At 37.1% G+C, this 17862-nt stretch overlaps 1 protein-coding gene across 1 annotated transcript; it reads right to left on the bottom strand.

Annotated features, from left to right (window-relative positions):
• Window positions 1-16116: 16116 nt before the first annotated feature.
• Window positions 16117-17019, bottom strand: LOC141491934 (small ribosomal subunit protein uS2-like). The gene has a single exon (XM_074192650.1). The coding sequence runs from the start codon at window positions 17017-17019 to the stop codon at window positions 16132-16134; it is 888 nt and encodes a 295-aa protein (XP_074048751.1). The 3' UTR covers window positions 16117-16131.
• Window positions 17020-17862: the final 843 nt, after the last annotated feature.

Genomic DNA, 17862 nt, shown 5'->3' with positions numbered 1-17862 from the left:
ATTACCAGTTTACCATAAGGATGTTGAGTATATCACTCATTGTGGCAATACTTTTTTGCTAGAAATGCTTTTTGCAGTCTTTTAGTTAAGTCCTCTGATACAATAGAGAAGAAATAGTAGAATCATCTTTACTAAGAGTTGACATCAACTCCTTAATAGTATTATAACTTTGCATGGTGCAAGATCTATGTGGAAACATTAACCCTTCAGTACAAAGCCTTGAATTTAGAAGTGAAAAAAAGTCCTCTAAGCATACCAAATAATTCTCTCATAGAGCTTGCACTACACCAGATTCAACATTTAGTGCTAAATGTGTAGCCACATTGCACTACAGTGGAGACTGCCTTCACTTTTTACTTGTATATCTTGAACTTAGTTTACTTAGCAGTATAACATAAGCATTAAAAATTTTATTCATTCAATTTATTCAATTTCATTTCATATCTTCATAACATTACTTACTATAGGTGGCTGGATGTTTTCAAGGTTACAAAAATTTAGTGACAAGAACTTTCTCTGAACTCCCAATCACTCTAATTCTATCCCAACACCCTGGTTTATAATTAACAATTAATGTAACTGAAATAATGCTTTCCAAGCAATTATAGGTATATTACTCAAATAGAAATTATAACAGTTAATATTTACAGCACATAATAGTTAACAAAGTACTGTTAAAGGTGTTATCTCATTGGGTCCACATAACACTCATGTATGGTAGGTAATGCAAGTATAATTATCCACATTTTACAGAAAATGAAACTGAGTTGGATAAAGGTGAAGTGACTTGTCTAAAGTCACCCAGCTAATAAGTTGTGGAGTTAGATCACCAAACCACAGTTTTTCTCTCTCCTGATCTAGAGCTCTTTTTACACCACTTTACCTTTCCAAAGAAAGATTAATTAATAAACACAGGATTTGATTAGATTATCAGGCTAAGTTCATGAAACTTTCTTCAGAGATGACATTTAGAAAGTCATTGAATACATGTATTTCCTAGTAATGGTTTAGGATGCATCTGATCATTAATTATTTCTTTGTCATGCTCAATATGTTTTGATGGCATTCAGGGAACAATGGGTTTTGCCTCCTGTGGCTAATTTTCCATCTGTAGGTTTGGACAGCTGTTAACCTCAGACTTTGTGGTCTCATGAGAAAAGTTTTTATTTCATAATTCAAAGCCATTGAATTTAAATCTTGTCAAAGTCAAATGTTTCATTAAAATTTCTATTAACCTTTTCCCACCAGAGTGATTCTAAATTAATTTTTATCCCATTTTGAAAGGCTAAAAAAGTAAGTTCAGAAATGTAAACAAATGTGTTCTGAAAGGACAGAAGGAGGGAAAAAAGGAAGGAAGAAAAGAAAGAAGGGAGGGAGGAAGGAGAAAGGAAGGAAAGGAGAGAAGAAAAAAAGGAATAAGGGAGAAAAAAGAAAGAGAAAAAAGAATAAAGAAAAAAGGAAGCTATCAATAGAGTGAATAAAAATCCCAGGACAGAGTATTGGATTATAAAAATTGGAAAATTTTATTTCTACCTGGTTATACTACTCATCATATGTGCTATGAGGAGACAGAGGGACAATAAGAAAAAAAAATGTTAAATCCAAGATAGCACCATAGAACACCCAATTCATTTAGATTTTCTGGAAACACTAACTCTACAAAATCAAGTCTTGAATATGGAAGTAAATCAAAAAAGTCCTTTGAGCACACCCAAATAATTTTCACATAGATCTTGCACTACATCAGATTCAACAAATATTTAGTACCAACTTGTGTACACATCACTGTATTAGGCACTGGGGAAACAAAGATGAAAAACCATATTACTTCTGTCCTCTGTCTGTTAAGAGTATAATAGAGTTAGTATGTAATATCCATGAAGGTGGTAAATAGATTGCAATAAGGACCAAGAGAGCTCTGGACAAAGTATCCTAGGGAAATTTGAGAAGCAAGTAGAGAGATCAGAGAGTCTTCATGAAAAGGTGATATAAGTTGAGTTTTGAAGAAACAGAAAGATGTCTACCAATGGAAATGAAGAAATAAATTCCAAGAATGGGGATGGCCTGTGTGTATGAAGGCACAGAGGTGGGAAAGTTTTGGATCAGATCAAGGAAGACCTAACTAGTAGACCAAATTGACTGGAGTGGAATGAGTAAAGGGGAGTGGTATCAAAAGAGTTTGAAAAGATAGATTGAACCCACTTTATGGAGGGCCTTAAAAATACCTAAAGAGTTTTTATGTTATCTTGTAGGCAATAAGGATCCAGTAAAGGTTTTTTTTCTTTTTTTAACAGAGTAATGACAATGCATTTGAAAGATTATTTTGGCAATTGTGTGAAGGATGAATCAGATGGGAAAGATTAGAGACAAGGAGAGCAGAAGAAGACTATTACAAGGGCAGTTAGGTGACAGAGTGGATAGAGCACTGCCCTGGAGTCAGAAGGACTTGAATTCAAATCTAGTCTTAGACACTTAATAATTACCTAACTGTGTGACCTTGGGCAAGTCACTTAACCCTTTGCCTTAAAAAAAAAGAAGACTATTACAATAGTTTAAGGATGAGAAGATGATAGTCTGGACTAGGATGAAGGGAAGGTAAGTGAAGGGGTGGGGGAGGGAAAAGCACATTTTTGTGCCTCTACACTGGTTGTCCTTCATGAACAAACACTCTTTCCTTACCTCCTCCACTTAGAATTCTTCACTTTCTTCAACATACAACTCCGGCACCATCTTTTGCAAGAAGACTTTCTTCTCAATTGCTAGTACCCTCCTTCCCAAACTTCCTTCTACCTAACTACTTTGCAAGTAACTACATTAAAACAAGGAAAGCTATACAAAAAGAAGAGAGGGAATAGGGGGATTGAGAGATGTGACATGCTAGTGTCAAATCAAGGGCTAGCAATGAGTGGACAGTGACCTCTGTGGTCTCAGAAAGATAAGAGACTATGAGGGAGGGGAAAGAATTGAAAAGTGTGTGTGTGTGTGTGTGTGTGTGTGTGTGTGTGTGTGTGTTGGGAGTGGGGGGATGTGAAGGGGAGCTAGATGGAGGCCTTACTTTAGAAATGAAAGTTCCACTGATGAAGGTAAGTGTGAAAGGTAAAGGAAGATAAGGACCTTTTACTAGATGAGGCCTAGGGGACTTGGTACATCAAATGTCTACTTGTCCTGGGAGGGGTGAAATTGGAATCCCTGGAGGCAACTGATACATGGAGAAATGGGAAAGGAGATTTCCAGTAAAATATAGAAAAAAAAAAAGAAAAAAGGTCAGGCAGGGGAGGAAGGACCCTACAACTTGTAATAATCATTTTTCTGAGAATGAGGCAAATAGAAATGGATATTTATGGGGTATAAACTCAAAAAAGAAGTGACAAAAAGCACTTAGAGGGGAAAGCCTATAATGGATACCTTTGAAATGTTGAATGTATGAAGAATATAGAGAAAAGAAAGAGACCAAAAGATTATAAGGATCATGGAGCAGAAAATGATGATTTAGAGTAAAAAAGAAAAAGAAGACAGATAATAAAGTCCAAGCAATCCATTCTGGTAAATGGTGCAAAAATATTAATTAAAGAAAATGAATAACTGAAGGGGAGAAGAGAACGGGGGAATCTACTTAACTGAGAGAAAGAAGGGGAAGAATTATATAATCAGATAAAAACAGGAAAGAGGAACAAATAAACAAAATTCTTGATGGAAAAGTAGTAACAAAAGAGAAGAGAGAATCAAAGGCAAGGAGAAGAGGCAGTGGCAATAGGGCCACTGAAAAAAAAATTAAAGTAACTGAAGGAACAATACTGTTGAAGAGAAAAAAAATCATAATTTGGAAAAAACTTAGAGATGAATAGAAGAAAAGATAAACCTAGTTCTCATAACTGTAACTTTAGAACTTTTAACTTTAAATGTGAATGGACTAAATGATACAACAAAATGAAAAAGTGACAGATTGGACAAGAAAATAAAACCCTACAATCTGTTGCTTATAAGAAATACATTTTATTTTTTAATTTTTAATTTTTTTACATTTTAAAAACAAATACATATACAAAATAAAACTGGGAGGATAGGAAATAAATTACTATAAGTAACTTTGACATCAAAGATAATTTTTTTTTTAGGTTTTTGCAAGGCAATGGGGTTAAGTGGCTTGCCCAAGGCCACACAGCTAGGTAATTATTAAGTGTCTGAGACCAGATTTGAACTCAGTACTCCTGACTCCAGGGCCGGTGCTCTATCCACTGTGCCACCTAGCCACCCCCAAAGATCATTTTAGAAGAGGAAATAGAGAAATATGCTTCTTATAGCTATGGCTAAGAGAAGTATTCTTAACCAAACAACAGATAAAGGAATGTTAATACTCGAAACTGGAAAGCTTCTGCTTAGACAACATTAAAGCATTTAAGATAAGAAAGGAAGAGGTCTAACAGGAAAAAAACTCTTAAATTTCTCTAATAAGAGTTTGGTATCCAAATATACAAATAATACACACACACACACACACACACACACACACACACACACACACAAAACTAATAGCCATTCCCCCAATAGATAAATGGTCAAAAGATATGAACAGTTCTCAAAAGAAGAATTGCAAAATTCTTGAACATGAAAAGTGTGCTCAAGATCACAAATAAGAAAAACGAAAATCAAAATAACCCTCAAGTTTTACTTTGTACCCTGAACATTAGCAAAAATGAACAAAAATGGCATCAGTCAATATTGGAAGGGTGTTGATGGAACTGGGAAATGGTAAAAACCATTTTTAGAAAGCAATATGGAATTATGCAAAGTGCTTAAAATGTGTATACCCTTGGAACCAAAAACTGCATTACTAGGTCTACGCCCCAAAGAAGTTACTAATAAGGAAAAAAAGTTCCTATAAACCCCCAAATATTTATAGCAACACTTTTGGGGATTCACTAAGAAATGGAAACAAATAAATTGGGGAATGGTTACACAAATTGTGGTATACAAATATAATGAACTATTACCATCTAAAACAAATGATAAGTATGATGAATTCAGAGAAGCATGGAAAAAAAACTATAAGAACTGATGTAGAGTGAAGTAAGCAGAGCCAAGAAAACAATATACATAGTAACTACAACAATATAAATGGTAAGAATGACACATCAAATAATCAAAAATAAATGCTATAAAATCATGAAAATTAAGAGTGACTTGAATGAAGAGACAGGAGAAGACACTCTCAACCTACCCTTTTCACAGAGGTGGGATATCCAGAGGAGTTACATATTGTACATGCTTTTAGACTTTTTCAATAAATGCTTGTTGATCTTTACCTCTCTCTCAAAATACAATTTGTCATATGGATAACTCTTTGGGAAAGGGAGGAACAGAGATAATGGAATGCTATGGTTGATATAAGAAACACAAAATATCAGAAAAAAATTTGCTTAAAAAATAGAAAGATAAAGAAGAGGACTGAAGGGGTGGCTAGGCGGCGTAGTGGATAAAGCACCGGCCCTGGAGTCAGGAGTACCTGGGTTCAAATCCGGTCTCAGACACTTCATAATTACCTAGCTGTGTGGCCTTGGGCAAGCCACTTAACCCCATTTGCCTAGAAAAAACCTAAAAAAAAAAAGAAGAGGACTGAGGACCATGTCTCAGATGACACCTATACTTACAGGATCAAAGGATGATGGAACAGGGAAGGAGAATGAGGAGAATTGTCATAAGGACCAATAAAGGAGAACATTAAGGAGAGATAACAGCCTCAAACATTGCAGAAAAGTCATGGAGGCTGAAGACTTAGTAAAGACCTTTGGATTCAGCAATGGGAGGTCATTAATTGGTGATACTTAAGAACCAGGTCAGTGGAATGCTAGGCATGGAAACCAGATTATAGAGATTATAAAGTCAGATAATGAAAGCAAACAATTTATTTTTAAGAATATAGCAGTGGCGGCTAGGTGGTGCAGTGGATAGAGCACCGGCCCTGGAGTCAGGAGTATCTGAGTTCAAATACAACTTCAGACACTTAATAATTACTTAGCTGTGTGGCCTTGGGCAAGCCACTTAACCCCATTGCCTTGCAAAAAGAAAAACACCTAAAAAAAAGAGTATAGCAGTGAAGGGGAAAAAATTCCTTGGTAATAATTTCTTGGAGTGTCAAGAGAGGAATATACCCCCATACACACACACACACACACACACACACACACACACACACACACACAAGAAATACACACAGATTATAGTAATCCAAGTTTGTCTAAAGGAAAGACCCAATAGAAAGGAAAAGGTAGTGATAGTAGCTAAAAGCTTTGGTGAGCATATATTTTTGTTTCACTTGAAATTAATCAGAGAGTCGTTGGGAAAAGTTGTCTTTGTTTTTATACTTTTTAAGGAATCTTGTATGTTTTTGATATCTGCACTAAAGATACATCTTGTGAAAAGAAGGTGGCATTTTTCTCCACTGAATCATGGGTGTTTCGTTTGGGGGTCTTTTTTGTAGTTAACAAATAATAAATACAGTGAATTTTTCATCCTTTATATTCTCTAGAGAAGAGGAATTACATATGGATGGTGGGATCTTATAGATGTTATTGTGATGATTGCAAAAAGTTTCAGAATGTTGCAGATATCTTAAATGAAATCCAACACCACTAAAAAGAATTTGTTCATCTATCCATACAGGAAATGCCAAGTGGATGCTTGCTCTTCATATTATGATATGATGTTGAATGCACAATCCTTAGAATTGATCCATCAATAATATATACTGTGGGTGAAAATATTCTGTGGGTGAACCATGAGCTAGGTCAAGGAATTGAATAAGAAGAGATCACATTAGACTGCCTTTGGGAAACTGAACAATGCTTTTAATGACCCTACATTCTCCCTGAAACAAAGGCTCATCTGTTTCATAGTGGTATTCTTGTGTTGAGGATGCATGGTTCCAAGTCATGGGATACCAACATATTCAATGAACTTAAGCTTCTGGTCATCCAAAAGGCAATGAAAGGGCACATGATGGACCAGAGAAGGCACCAACATTCACTAACCAAGAACTTAGTAGAGATCACTCAGACAATCAACAAACAAGTGTATTCAACACTATACTAAGCATTGGGAATACAAAAAAAGAAGGAAAACAAATCTAGCCTTCAAAGATTTCACATTAAAATGGAGGAGATATACATCTAAGTATATATAAAATAGAGAGAGTGGATTGAAAGTAATCTCACAGAGAAAGGCAGTTAGTTGTAGAAAGACCCTCTGCAGAAGTTGAGACTTGAGCTGAGTCTTGAAGGAACTCAGGGAAGTCAAGAGGCAGAGATGAAATAGTGACGCATTCCAAAATTGGAGAACAGTCAGTGCAATGGGAGAAGATGGCATGTCAGGTGCAAGTTCAGGTGTATGAACTGCAAGCAGGCAAGGTTAGTTTGGAATTCATGAAGGGGAGTAAAGTTTAAGACTGGAAAGGCAGGAGAGGATGAGATTATGAAGATGTTTAAAGACCCTAGATTTAGGGGAGGCTAGATGGCATGGTGGATAGAGCACTGGCTCTGGAGTCAGGAGGACTTGAGTTCAAATTTGGCCTCAGGTACTTCATAATTACCTAGCTGTGTGGCCTTGGGCAAGCCATTTAACCCCATTTGACTTGCAAAAAAAAATCTAAAAAAAAAAAGATCCTGGACTTAATAGTGAGTCACTAGAGACTGAGTAATAGGGTGACATGAACAAACTTACACTTTAGGAAAATAAAATTATTTGGCAGCTGATCAGATATATATAAAGCAAATGAGAGTGAGAAATCAAGAATAATACTGAAGCTGTTCACCTAGGTTATTAGGAAGATGTTATTTATTCTTGAAAGTAACTGGAAAGTTAGAAAGAGAAGAAGGGTTTTTGTTTTTTGTTTTTTGTTTTTTTTTGAGTGGGGGAAGAAGATAATGAATTTTGGACATATTTAATTTGAGGTCAATGTATTAATTAATGAACATTTTGTGCCAGATACAATGTTAAATACTGAGCATACAAATACAAATAAAAACAAAGACAGTCTCTGCCCTTGAAGAGAAGAAATGACTATAGAACATTTGTTAGAGATATACAAAAGGCAGTTGGTGATGTAGGACTGTAGCTCAGTGAGAGAATCTAAGGGCTGGATATATAGATCAGAGAATCATCTGCATAGAGAAGACAGTTGAATCCATGAAAGTTGACTTGATTACCAAGAGAAAAGGTAAAGAGGGAGAAGAGAAGAAAGGTTAGGACAAAATCTTAGGGGATACCCACAGTGGATGAGCACAATTTGAATATCCATCAAAGAAGCCTATCCATCTGTCTGACAGCTAGGAGGGAACCGGGAGGGGATAGTGTCACAAAAACCTAGAAAGGAGAAAGCATCTAGGAATAGAAGATGATCAATACTGTCAAAAGCTGAAGAAAAGTCGAAAAGTGTGGAGAATGAGGAAAGTTCATTAGATTTGGCAATTAAAAAGGTCACTGAGAAGAGTTTCAGTTAAATGAGGAGATTGTGGACTAGATTGTAGAATGTTTACAAAAGAGTGAGAGAAGAGGATGGGTAGAGATCTGGTGAATATGTTTTTCCCTATGAGTTTAACAAAGAAAGGAAGGAGATGTATTGTATAGTATCTAGCAGGAATAGCAGAATTAAATGAGAATTTTTAAAAGCTGAATGAAAAAATTAGTGAATTGGAAGAAATTAGGCAATAAAGGGTATGGTGGTCTAAGAGTGAACTGTGGTTCTAAAAGTGAAAGGATTAGTGAATTAGCCTATAAGAAACTCCAATAAGGAAAATGCCAGTTGATTTGGTTACAGAACTGGAGGTGGGGCTCTGGGATGCAATGTACTCATTATAGTGGTAAAGCAGTTTTTGAGTGAAGATGGTTGAAGAGTAGCAGTAAATGGTAGGTGCCATCTGAAATAGAGGGTCAAGAGAGACCATGCTTAGTATCTATGATATGTCAAGAGTTCTAGAAGAAGGCTCATAAAATGTTGGGAAAATGCCCAATGGAGAATTTACTGAGAGGACTTGGACAAGAGTTCCAGAGGCTGAATGTGATCATCATCATCAGATGTGTACCATCAGAGGGATACTCACATCAATGATATCATAGCTTTTCCTTACAACAATACTGTGAAGTAGCAAGTTTCCATTTTATGGATGAGGAAACAGAGACTTTTTAGAAATGAAGACATTTATTCTGTGGCCACATAGCAAGTAAATGTCAAAAGTTAGATATAAACTCATTTCTTATGACTTTGAATAACATGTTTATTCCACAATAATTCACTGAGAAACATTTACAAATGACTAAAAATCAAACTTTGCTGCTTGAAGTAAAAAAACCTAAGTAATCTGAAAAATCCCCTGTAAACCATTCTGCATTTTACACAGATGTTAGACAAATGAAGAATTAGTTACATAGCTTAAACATCAATCAGATTTTGGTCATGGTTCAGAAAATGGTCATCTTAAACACTTCTACCTTCAGGAAATTTAACAATAGCTTTCTAAATGATTTGGACAATAAACTCATGTTATTATAATGAGGTAATATGAAAGTTATAAAAATAATGAATTCTGACTGAAGGAAGCTTTGAAAGGAAGGAAGACCAGCTGTGGTAACTGCTGTAAGAGGTTTCATTGAATTTTCTAAAAGTGCTTGAATGATAGCCAAGTTTTCTATCCTTTCAAGAAATATGTCTTTCCTATTTAAGACAAGTTGGCATACAAGTCATTCCCCAATTGATATATGGTCAAAAGATTTGAACATGTAGTTCTTGGTTGAAGAAATTAAAGTTATCGGGGCAGCTAGGTGGCCTAGAGGATAAAGCACCAGCCCTGGAGTCAGTAGTACCTGGGTTCAAATCCGGTCTCAGACACTTAATAACTACCTAGCTGTGTGGTCTTGGGCAAGCCACTTAACCCCGTTTGCCTTGCAAAAAATCTAAAAAAAAAAATTAAAGTTATCAATAGTCATGTGAAAAAATGCTCTCAATCATTATTGATTAGAGAAATGTAAATTAAAACAAATCTGAGATACTACCTCACACCTATCACACCTATTTGGCTAAAATTACAAAAAAAGAAAATGATCAGTGTTGGAGAGGATGTGAGAAAACTGGGACATTCACTGTTGGTAAAATTATGAACTGCTCCAACCATACTGGAGAACAATTTGAAACTACACCCAAAGGGCAATAAAATTGTACATACCCTTTGATTCAGCACTACTACTACTACTACTACTACTACTACTACTACTACTACTACTACTACTACTACTACTACTACTATGTCTGTATTCCAAAGAGATCACAAGAAAGGCCAAAAAATCCACATATACAAAATTATTTGTAGCAGCTCTTTTCTTAATGGCAAAGAATAGGAAATTGAGGGTATGCCCATCAATTGGGAAATGGCTGCACAAATTGTGGAATATAAATGTGATGGAGAACTATTGTTCTATAAGAAATCATGAGTGGTCAGATTTCAGAAAAGTTTGGAAAGATTTGAATGAACCATGCCAAGTGAAGTGAGCAGAACCAGATGAATATTGTACACATTAACAGCAATATTGTGTGTGTGATGATCAACTATGATGGACTTGCCAATCTCAGCAGTATAATAATCCAAGACAATACTAAAGGACTTGTGATGGAAAATACCATCCAGCTGAGTGAGATGAGCAGAACCAGAAAAACACTGTACACCCTAAAAACAACATGGGGGTGATGATCAGCCTTGATGGACTTGCTTATTCCATGAGTGCAACAATCAGGGACAATTTGGGGCTATCTGCAATGGAGAATACCATCTGTATATAGAGAAAGAAGTGTGGAGTTTGAACAAAGACCAAAGACTATATTTCGGTGAAAAAAAACCTGTTGTCTCAATATGTAATTTTGCTATTTCTTATACTTTATTTTTCTTCCTTAAGAATGTGATTTCTCAGGCAGCTAGGTGACGCAGTGGATAGAGCACTGGCCTTGGAGTCAGGAGTACCTGAGTTCAAATCCGACCTCAGACACTTAATAATTACCTAGCTGTGTGGCCTCGGGCAAGCCACTTAACCCCAATGCCTTGCAAAAACTAAAAAAAAAAAGATTTCTCGCTAAAAAAAAGAATATGATTTCTCTCTCATCATACTCAACTTGGATCAATGTATACCACGGAAACAATGTAAAGACTAACAGACTACCTTCTGTGGGGGATGGGGGGAGGAAAGCAAGAACAGGGACAGCCAGATGGCATAGTGGATAGGACACCAGTCCTCGAGTCAGGAGGACCTGAGTTCAAATCCACCCTCAGACACTTAATAATTGCCTAGCTGTGTGACCTTGGGCAATTCACTTAACGCCATTGCCTCAAATTTTAAAAAAAAAGCAAACAAGTGGGCATCATTGACAAGAAGCAACTCTAGAAACTATCTTTTCCTGAACAGTCTTTAGTAAGTAAAGTGGAGCTCAGTAAAGTGGTTAAAAGATAAAAATGAGGGGCAGCTAGGTGGCACAGTGGATAAAGCACTGGCCCTGGAGTCAGGAGTACCTGGGTTCAAATCCAGCCTCAGACACTTAATAATTACCTAGCTGTGTGGCCTTGTTCAAGCCAATTAACCCCATTTGCCTTGCAAAAAAAAAACCTAAAAAAAAAAAAGATAAAAATGAACCAATGTTATATAGTGGTTTGGGGATCTTAAAGTTAGCAGTAAGCCATAGTTGGTTTGTCCAGAGAGTGTTTTCATTGCCCATTAATGAGCTAATGGTTCTCTCATAATGATGACTCCTTGATGAGATATAGACTTGCTCTGACCATTTATTGCCTCACTGACACCATGGGATCATAGAATCAGAGATTAGGACCTTAGAGGTAACCTTGTTCAACCTCTTCATTTTATGATGAGGAAACTAAGACATAGGAAAGTGAAGTAACTTGCTCAAGGTAAAAGTCACACAAGTTGACAGACCCCAGATTCTGATCCAGATTCTCCCTGCCAGAACAAGGACTTTTTCCATTGTCCCACACTACTTCCTTATTGATAATTCTTGAAGAACTAATGAAGATTGACTCCTAGCCCAGATCAAATGCTAGAACTATACCTTTGGACTGAAATTTTAAAAAACAAAGGGAGTCTAGACAATGGGGGAGAAAGATTGCACTTCTACTTGGACTCGGTTTTCTAAAAGGAGGTCTGTGCACTGATGCAACTCCTCCAGGAAATTATATGTTTCTTGGACCAACCTGAGATCATGCATCAATCAGAAGAATTTCCTAGCCATAATGAGTTTCTAGACTAAGTGAAGGAATTCCTAGACCACACAAATGCTAAAGTTGAGGAAAAGAAATCCACAACATAAGGAGAAATCCTGACCTTGTCCTACAATGATGCTCTGAGTTCCTTGGACTCAGATCTAGAGAAGAGTGATTGCTTTCTGTTGAATTCTAGTACTTGCATCCTAGGATGGGGATGAAGATGGCACCAAAGGCAAACCAGAAAATTATATATGATGTTGTGAGGGAAAGAGTTATTGGATAGAAAAGGGCAGTTATCTTGTTTATTTATGAGTTCGGGTTCTAGTTTTTGTTTGGTTAATAAAACTTATTCTATAGTTGATATCTTTTAACCTAAATGAGAGCTAAAGGTCATTTTTCCTTTCTGAAGAGACCCAGACACAGCCAAATTCTAATATTTGGTGGGTGGGGGTGGGAGGAGTCTAGATTTGAAAAGTTGAAAGAGATTTTTTGAGATAGGCTTTCTAGAAAAGACAGACTCACAGTGGGGGAGGGGGGTCGGAAGAAATGGTACAGGGAAAACTTGAAGGTTTCTCTTCTAAGAATGTTGGAATTAGGGTAGCTAGGTGGTACAGCAGAGCACCAGCCCTGGAGTAGGAAGACCTGAGTTCAAATCTAGCCCCAGACACTTAGCTGTGTGACCTTGGGCAAGTCACTTAACCCTATCACCTTGACAAAAACAAAACAAAAAAACAAAAGAAAAGACATGTATAGAAAATGGAAGTAAAGTCACTATGAATAAAGATGAAACGATGCCACAGAGTCTGGCATGCTAAAATGTTGGACCTAATATGAATTAAGAAGAAATTTAAGGGGCGACTAGGTGGTGCAATGTATAGAGCACCAGCCTTGTAGTCAGGAGTACCTGGGTTCAAATCTGACCTCAGACACTTAATACTTACCTAGCTGTGTGGCTAGTTTCCTTCCATGATAGAGACAGTTCTTTAGGAGAATGTTTTTGAGTCAGTTGACATTTACTTTTAAATATTTAGAAAATTAATAAGCATTCCTATGAAAATGGGGGGAAAATATCCTTAACAAATATGAAGTCAAGCAAAATAACTTTGCCCCATTGCCTTGAAAAATCTAAAAACAAAAATTTAATGGATTCAAATAGTCAGCTTCACAAGAGAGAGGCATGATTAGATAGCAGTTAGAAATAAGTTCAAAATGTGATATAATTGCTAGGAAAGCTTATTTTTTGTTACATTAAGTATAGTATTAGAAACAAGGAGGTTTTTCTTCTTCATTACTCTGCTCAGACCACATTTGAAGGTATTTGTATTTGGAGGTATTATGTATACCATATTTTAAGGACACTGATAAGATACAATTTTCAAAGTAGAGTAACTATGTGAGGATAGATTAAAGCAACCAAAGCTATTTAGCCTAAGGATGAGAAGAATTAAAAGGCACAGTAGCTATCTTCAAGTATTTGAAGAGCATACTTATAGGCTTGAGGCAAAGAAAAACTTCTATTAATTAGAGCTATTAAAAAAAAGTAGAACAGGGTTGATGAGGTAGGTTGGAATTGACTTAAACTGAGCCCAGTTGGAGACAATTGTTAAGAAACTTCACAGATGCATAATCTGGGATTAAATTCAGGTCCTCAGATGAGAGACTATCTGGAGAGAGTCTAACCTTTCTGCCCCTTGAGAATCTTCAGATCTAACTATACAAAGAGGCTCAGGTGTGAGAGCTCTAGTTGGTTTGCCCAGACATTATCTTCATTAATGAGATAGTGGTTCTCTTGCATGATAATAGCTTCTTAATAAGATATGAATCCCCAGGTTCATTCTAGTTACTTGTCCATTGGGTCACTGTCCACCTTAGAATAATAGAGTCAGATTCAGAATTCAAAGGTCCCACACTTCTGACACTACCTCAGTTAAGAAGTTCCAGAGAGGGGCCGCTAGGTGGCGTAGTGTATAAAGCACCGGCCCTGGAGTCAGGAGTACCTGGGTTCAAATCTAGTCTCAGACACTTAATAATTACCTAGCTGTGTGGCCTTGGGCAAGCCACTTAACCCCATTGCCTTGCAAAAAAATATTAAAAAAAAAATCTTTAAAAAAAAGTTCCAGAGAATACCTTTAGAAACAATGGAGATAGGCTAATTGCTTAGTATTGTCTATTATTATCATTATCAACTTTATTTAACTAAAGTAATCATATACTTCATAAAAGAACAGAATTTGAAATTCAGTCTTAGATATCTGGTTTGACAAGTATTGGGTGAAGACTTCATTGAAGGTCTTCAATCAAACCCCAATTGACAACTTTTCTTTTTAGCCTTCTGTAAAATTGTTTTATTTGTAAACTCTCTTTCTTCAAGGAACTCAGATTTCCTTTTAAAAAATATATCTTTTGGGGCGCCTAGGTGGCACAGTGGATAAAGCACCGGCCCTGGAGTCAGGAGTACCTCGGCTCAAATCCGACCTCAGACACTTAATAATTACCTAGCTGTGTGGCCTTGAGCAAGCCATTTAACTTCATTTGCCTTGCAAAAAATCTTATATATATATGTATGTATATATATCTTTTGTTTTTAATTGAAGGGATGTTATATAATATAATGTTTAATTATAAATTGTATTAGATGACCATTGAAATTTATTCCAACTCTAATAAATTATGTAAAGATTGAACTTGTTTCTGAGACTTTGCTTTGAGTCCTCACTCAGCGATATTTGAAACAAATTTATTTGTGGTGATATGATGGGAGCTATAGTGTTAGAGCCAAAGGACCTGGTTCCAATGCTGACAGAGGCACTTACTAGCTGAATGATCCTTGACAAGTTATTTAACCTATTCAAGTCTCAGTTGCCTCATCTGTAAAAACAGAAATCACAATAATATGTATCTCAAAGTGTTGTGGTAATTAAAGTGTTTTTAAATCTCAAAGCCAAAAGAGAAGGTTTTGCAAGGACATAGGGGCTCAAAAATACTTTATTCTCTCATGGTTATTTTAAAAAGTGAAAAATTCAATCAGTAGTTAGATTTATTTTTAACTGATTTAATGGATGTGCTAGCCAATCCGGAAGTCCACATGTGAGGTATTGAAGGGGTGTCCAAGAAACAACACTTTTACCCACAAATGTGGAGATGGGGGGGGGGTGGCAAAAATGGCTCTCACATAAATGGAAGTAGCCAGTTCAACATTCATCATTCCCAATTCCAAGTCTGAAAGTAGATAGTGGCTGCTTTTATTTTTTTCTGCCAACCCACATCCTACCCTAGATAGACAAAAATATTGACACAACACTGAAAGGGATGGAGTCAAGAGATAAGTGGAAGCCAGAAGCTCTGAGAACCAGACACCGGAAGGTTGGCAGTTACCCCAGAGCACCCTCTAGTGTTGGGTGATGAATAAAAACAGTGGAGCTGACCACTGAATGGACAATCACATATACACCCAGAATCCAGGTTCTGATTCCTGAAGAGAACCAAGCATTGATCACAGCATTGTATTCCATCATGATGTCATACCTGGAGAGATATACGAGCATTTTTTCTTAAGTAAAAATTTAAAAAAATATTCTGTTTAGAAATCTTCTCCTTAGAGCTCTCTCCTTTTAGTTCTAGAAAAAAAAATCTGTTGTACTTTTTCAAAAGGAAAGATACTCACTGCCTGTCATCAGAGTTGCTTCAAGAGCAAATTCCTGAAAAAGGACACTTTCTCTGTCTTGATATTCTTTTTTTAAATTATATACAATGGTATTACATACAATTACATACAATGGTATCTGTCTTGATCTTTAAAATTTCTTTTTTTTTTTTTAAGAAACCAATGTTTATTTTCCATCCACATTTTTCCAACACTATTAGAGCATCTGGGTAAAACTTAGGACCACTCTGTGGTAGTTCCTACCCATTCAGTGGCCTGAGCAGTAGGAACTGCAGACCAGTCCTCAGTAGCCCGCTGAGCACTCCAATCTTCAGTAGGGAACTGCTGAATGGGCACAGATGGCACCTGGACACCCTCAGACCAATCAGCCACCTCTGGCTGAACAGCAGTGAATTCTGGGGCAAGTGCAGTCCATTCACCCTGAAATTCCTCCTTTGTCACTGCCTTCTCAGCTGCGACCTGCTCTTCCTTTCCAATCTCCTCTGGATCTCTGTAGAAGTAAAGATCAGGCATGACCTCCCATGGGTGCTCACGGGAGATGGTACCACGCATCCGCAGGACTTCTCGGGCCAGCATCCACCACATCAGACCCACTGAGTGAGCTCCCTTGTTGTTACATGGAATGGCAATGTCCACATAGCGAAGTGGGGAGTCTGTGTTGCACAGTGCAATGGTTGGAAGGTTAACATATGATGCTTCAGTCAAAGGCTGATGATCTGCACGAGGATCAGTGACCACCAAGAGGCAAGGCTCCCTGAAAGCTGCCTGGGTCTGGTTAGTGAAGGTGCCCGGGATGAAGCATCCAGCAATAGGTGTGGCGCCAGTGGCAGCAGCAAATTTCAGAATAGCTCTCTGGCCAGTGTTCCTGGATGAGATGACACTGACATCAGCTGGATTTTCAATGGCAACAATGGCACGAGCTGCCAGCAGAAGCTTTTCCCAAGTTCTCTTCAAATTAATGATATAGATGCTGTCACTCTTCCTTTTGTAGATATACTGTTCCATCTGGAAGTCCAAATTGGTGCCACCCAAATGGGTGCCTGCAGCGAGGAATTTGAGGACATTCTCCTCCTTCATCTGCAAGACATCCAGGGCTCTGGACATTGTGAAAGTTTCCCTTGAAAGTTATGACAGAAACCGTGAACAACGCCGTATGGACCCCTCTTCTGGGCAGCATGGAAAGCATCTTCTTAAAAATTTCTTGTATCGCCAATATCTCTTGCACAGGAATGCTTTATCTGGCCTACCCAGCTATCCCAATGAGTACCATAACCCTCAAGCATCATATAGTTTACAGTTTCCTTCCATGATAGAGACAGTTCTTGAGGAGAATGTTTTTGAGTCAGTTGACATTTACTTTTAAATATTTAAAAAATGAATAAGCATGCCTATGAAAAATGGGGGAAAATATCCTTAACAAATATGGAGTCAAGTAAAATAACTTCCTACATTGGTTGCATCCAAAAATACATCTTGAATCCATCAACCGCCACCTCTCTATCAGGAGGTAAGTAGCATTTTTCATCATCAGTCCTATGGAATTGTGCTAGGTCATCACATTGATCTGAGTGCTTGAATCTTTCAAAGTTATTTATCTTTACAATGTTTAACAAGTATTTATTAAGTCCTTGCACTGTCCCAAGTGCAGTATTAAGGGCTGGGAATAAAAAGAAAAGGAAAAACACTTTTTCTGTCCTCAAGGGGCTCACATCACATAGATTTTACATATAAACAATTAGGTACATACAAGATATATAGAGTGTAAATAAAATCTATTATCAGAGGGAAGACAATAAATAGTACTACAAGAAAAGGTCTAAAAGTGATATTTGAGCCAAGCCTTGAGGGAAACCTTGTAAATAAAAAGTGGAAGTGAAAGAGCAATCCAGGCACAGCCAACAGCTAGTTCAAGGGTACTGAGACAGGGATGTCTGGTTTGAGGAGCAA

The sequence above is a fragment of the Macrotis lagotis genome, chromosome 6, assembly GCF_037893015.1.
Source record: "Macrotis lagotis isolate mMagLag1 chromosome 6, bilby.v1.9.chrom.fasta, whole genome shotgun sequence".
Classification (NCBI taxonomy): Eukaryota; Metazoa; Chordata; class Mammalia; order Peramelemorphia; family Peramelidae; genus Macrotis; species Macrotis lagotis.
Note: the sequence above shows the minus strand (reverse complement) of the source record. Positions and strands in the feature narration are given on the sequence as shown.

What these genes read in the sequence shown, in the direction of transcription:
- LOC141491934 (XM_074192650.1), bottom strand. Translation starts at nt 17,019, where the DNA reads ATGTCCAGAGCCCTGGATGTCTTGCAGATGAAGGAGGAGAATGTCCTC.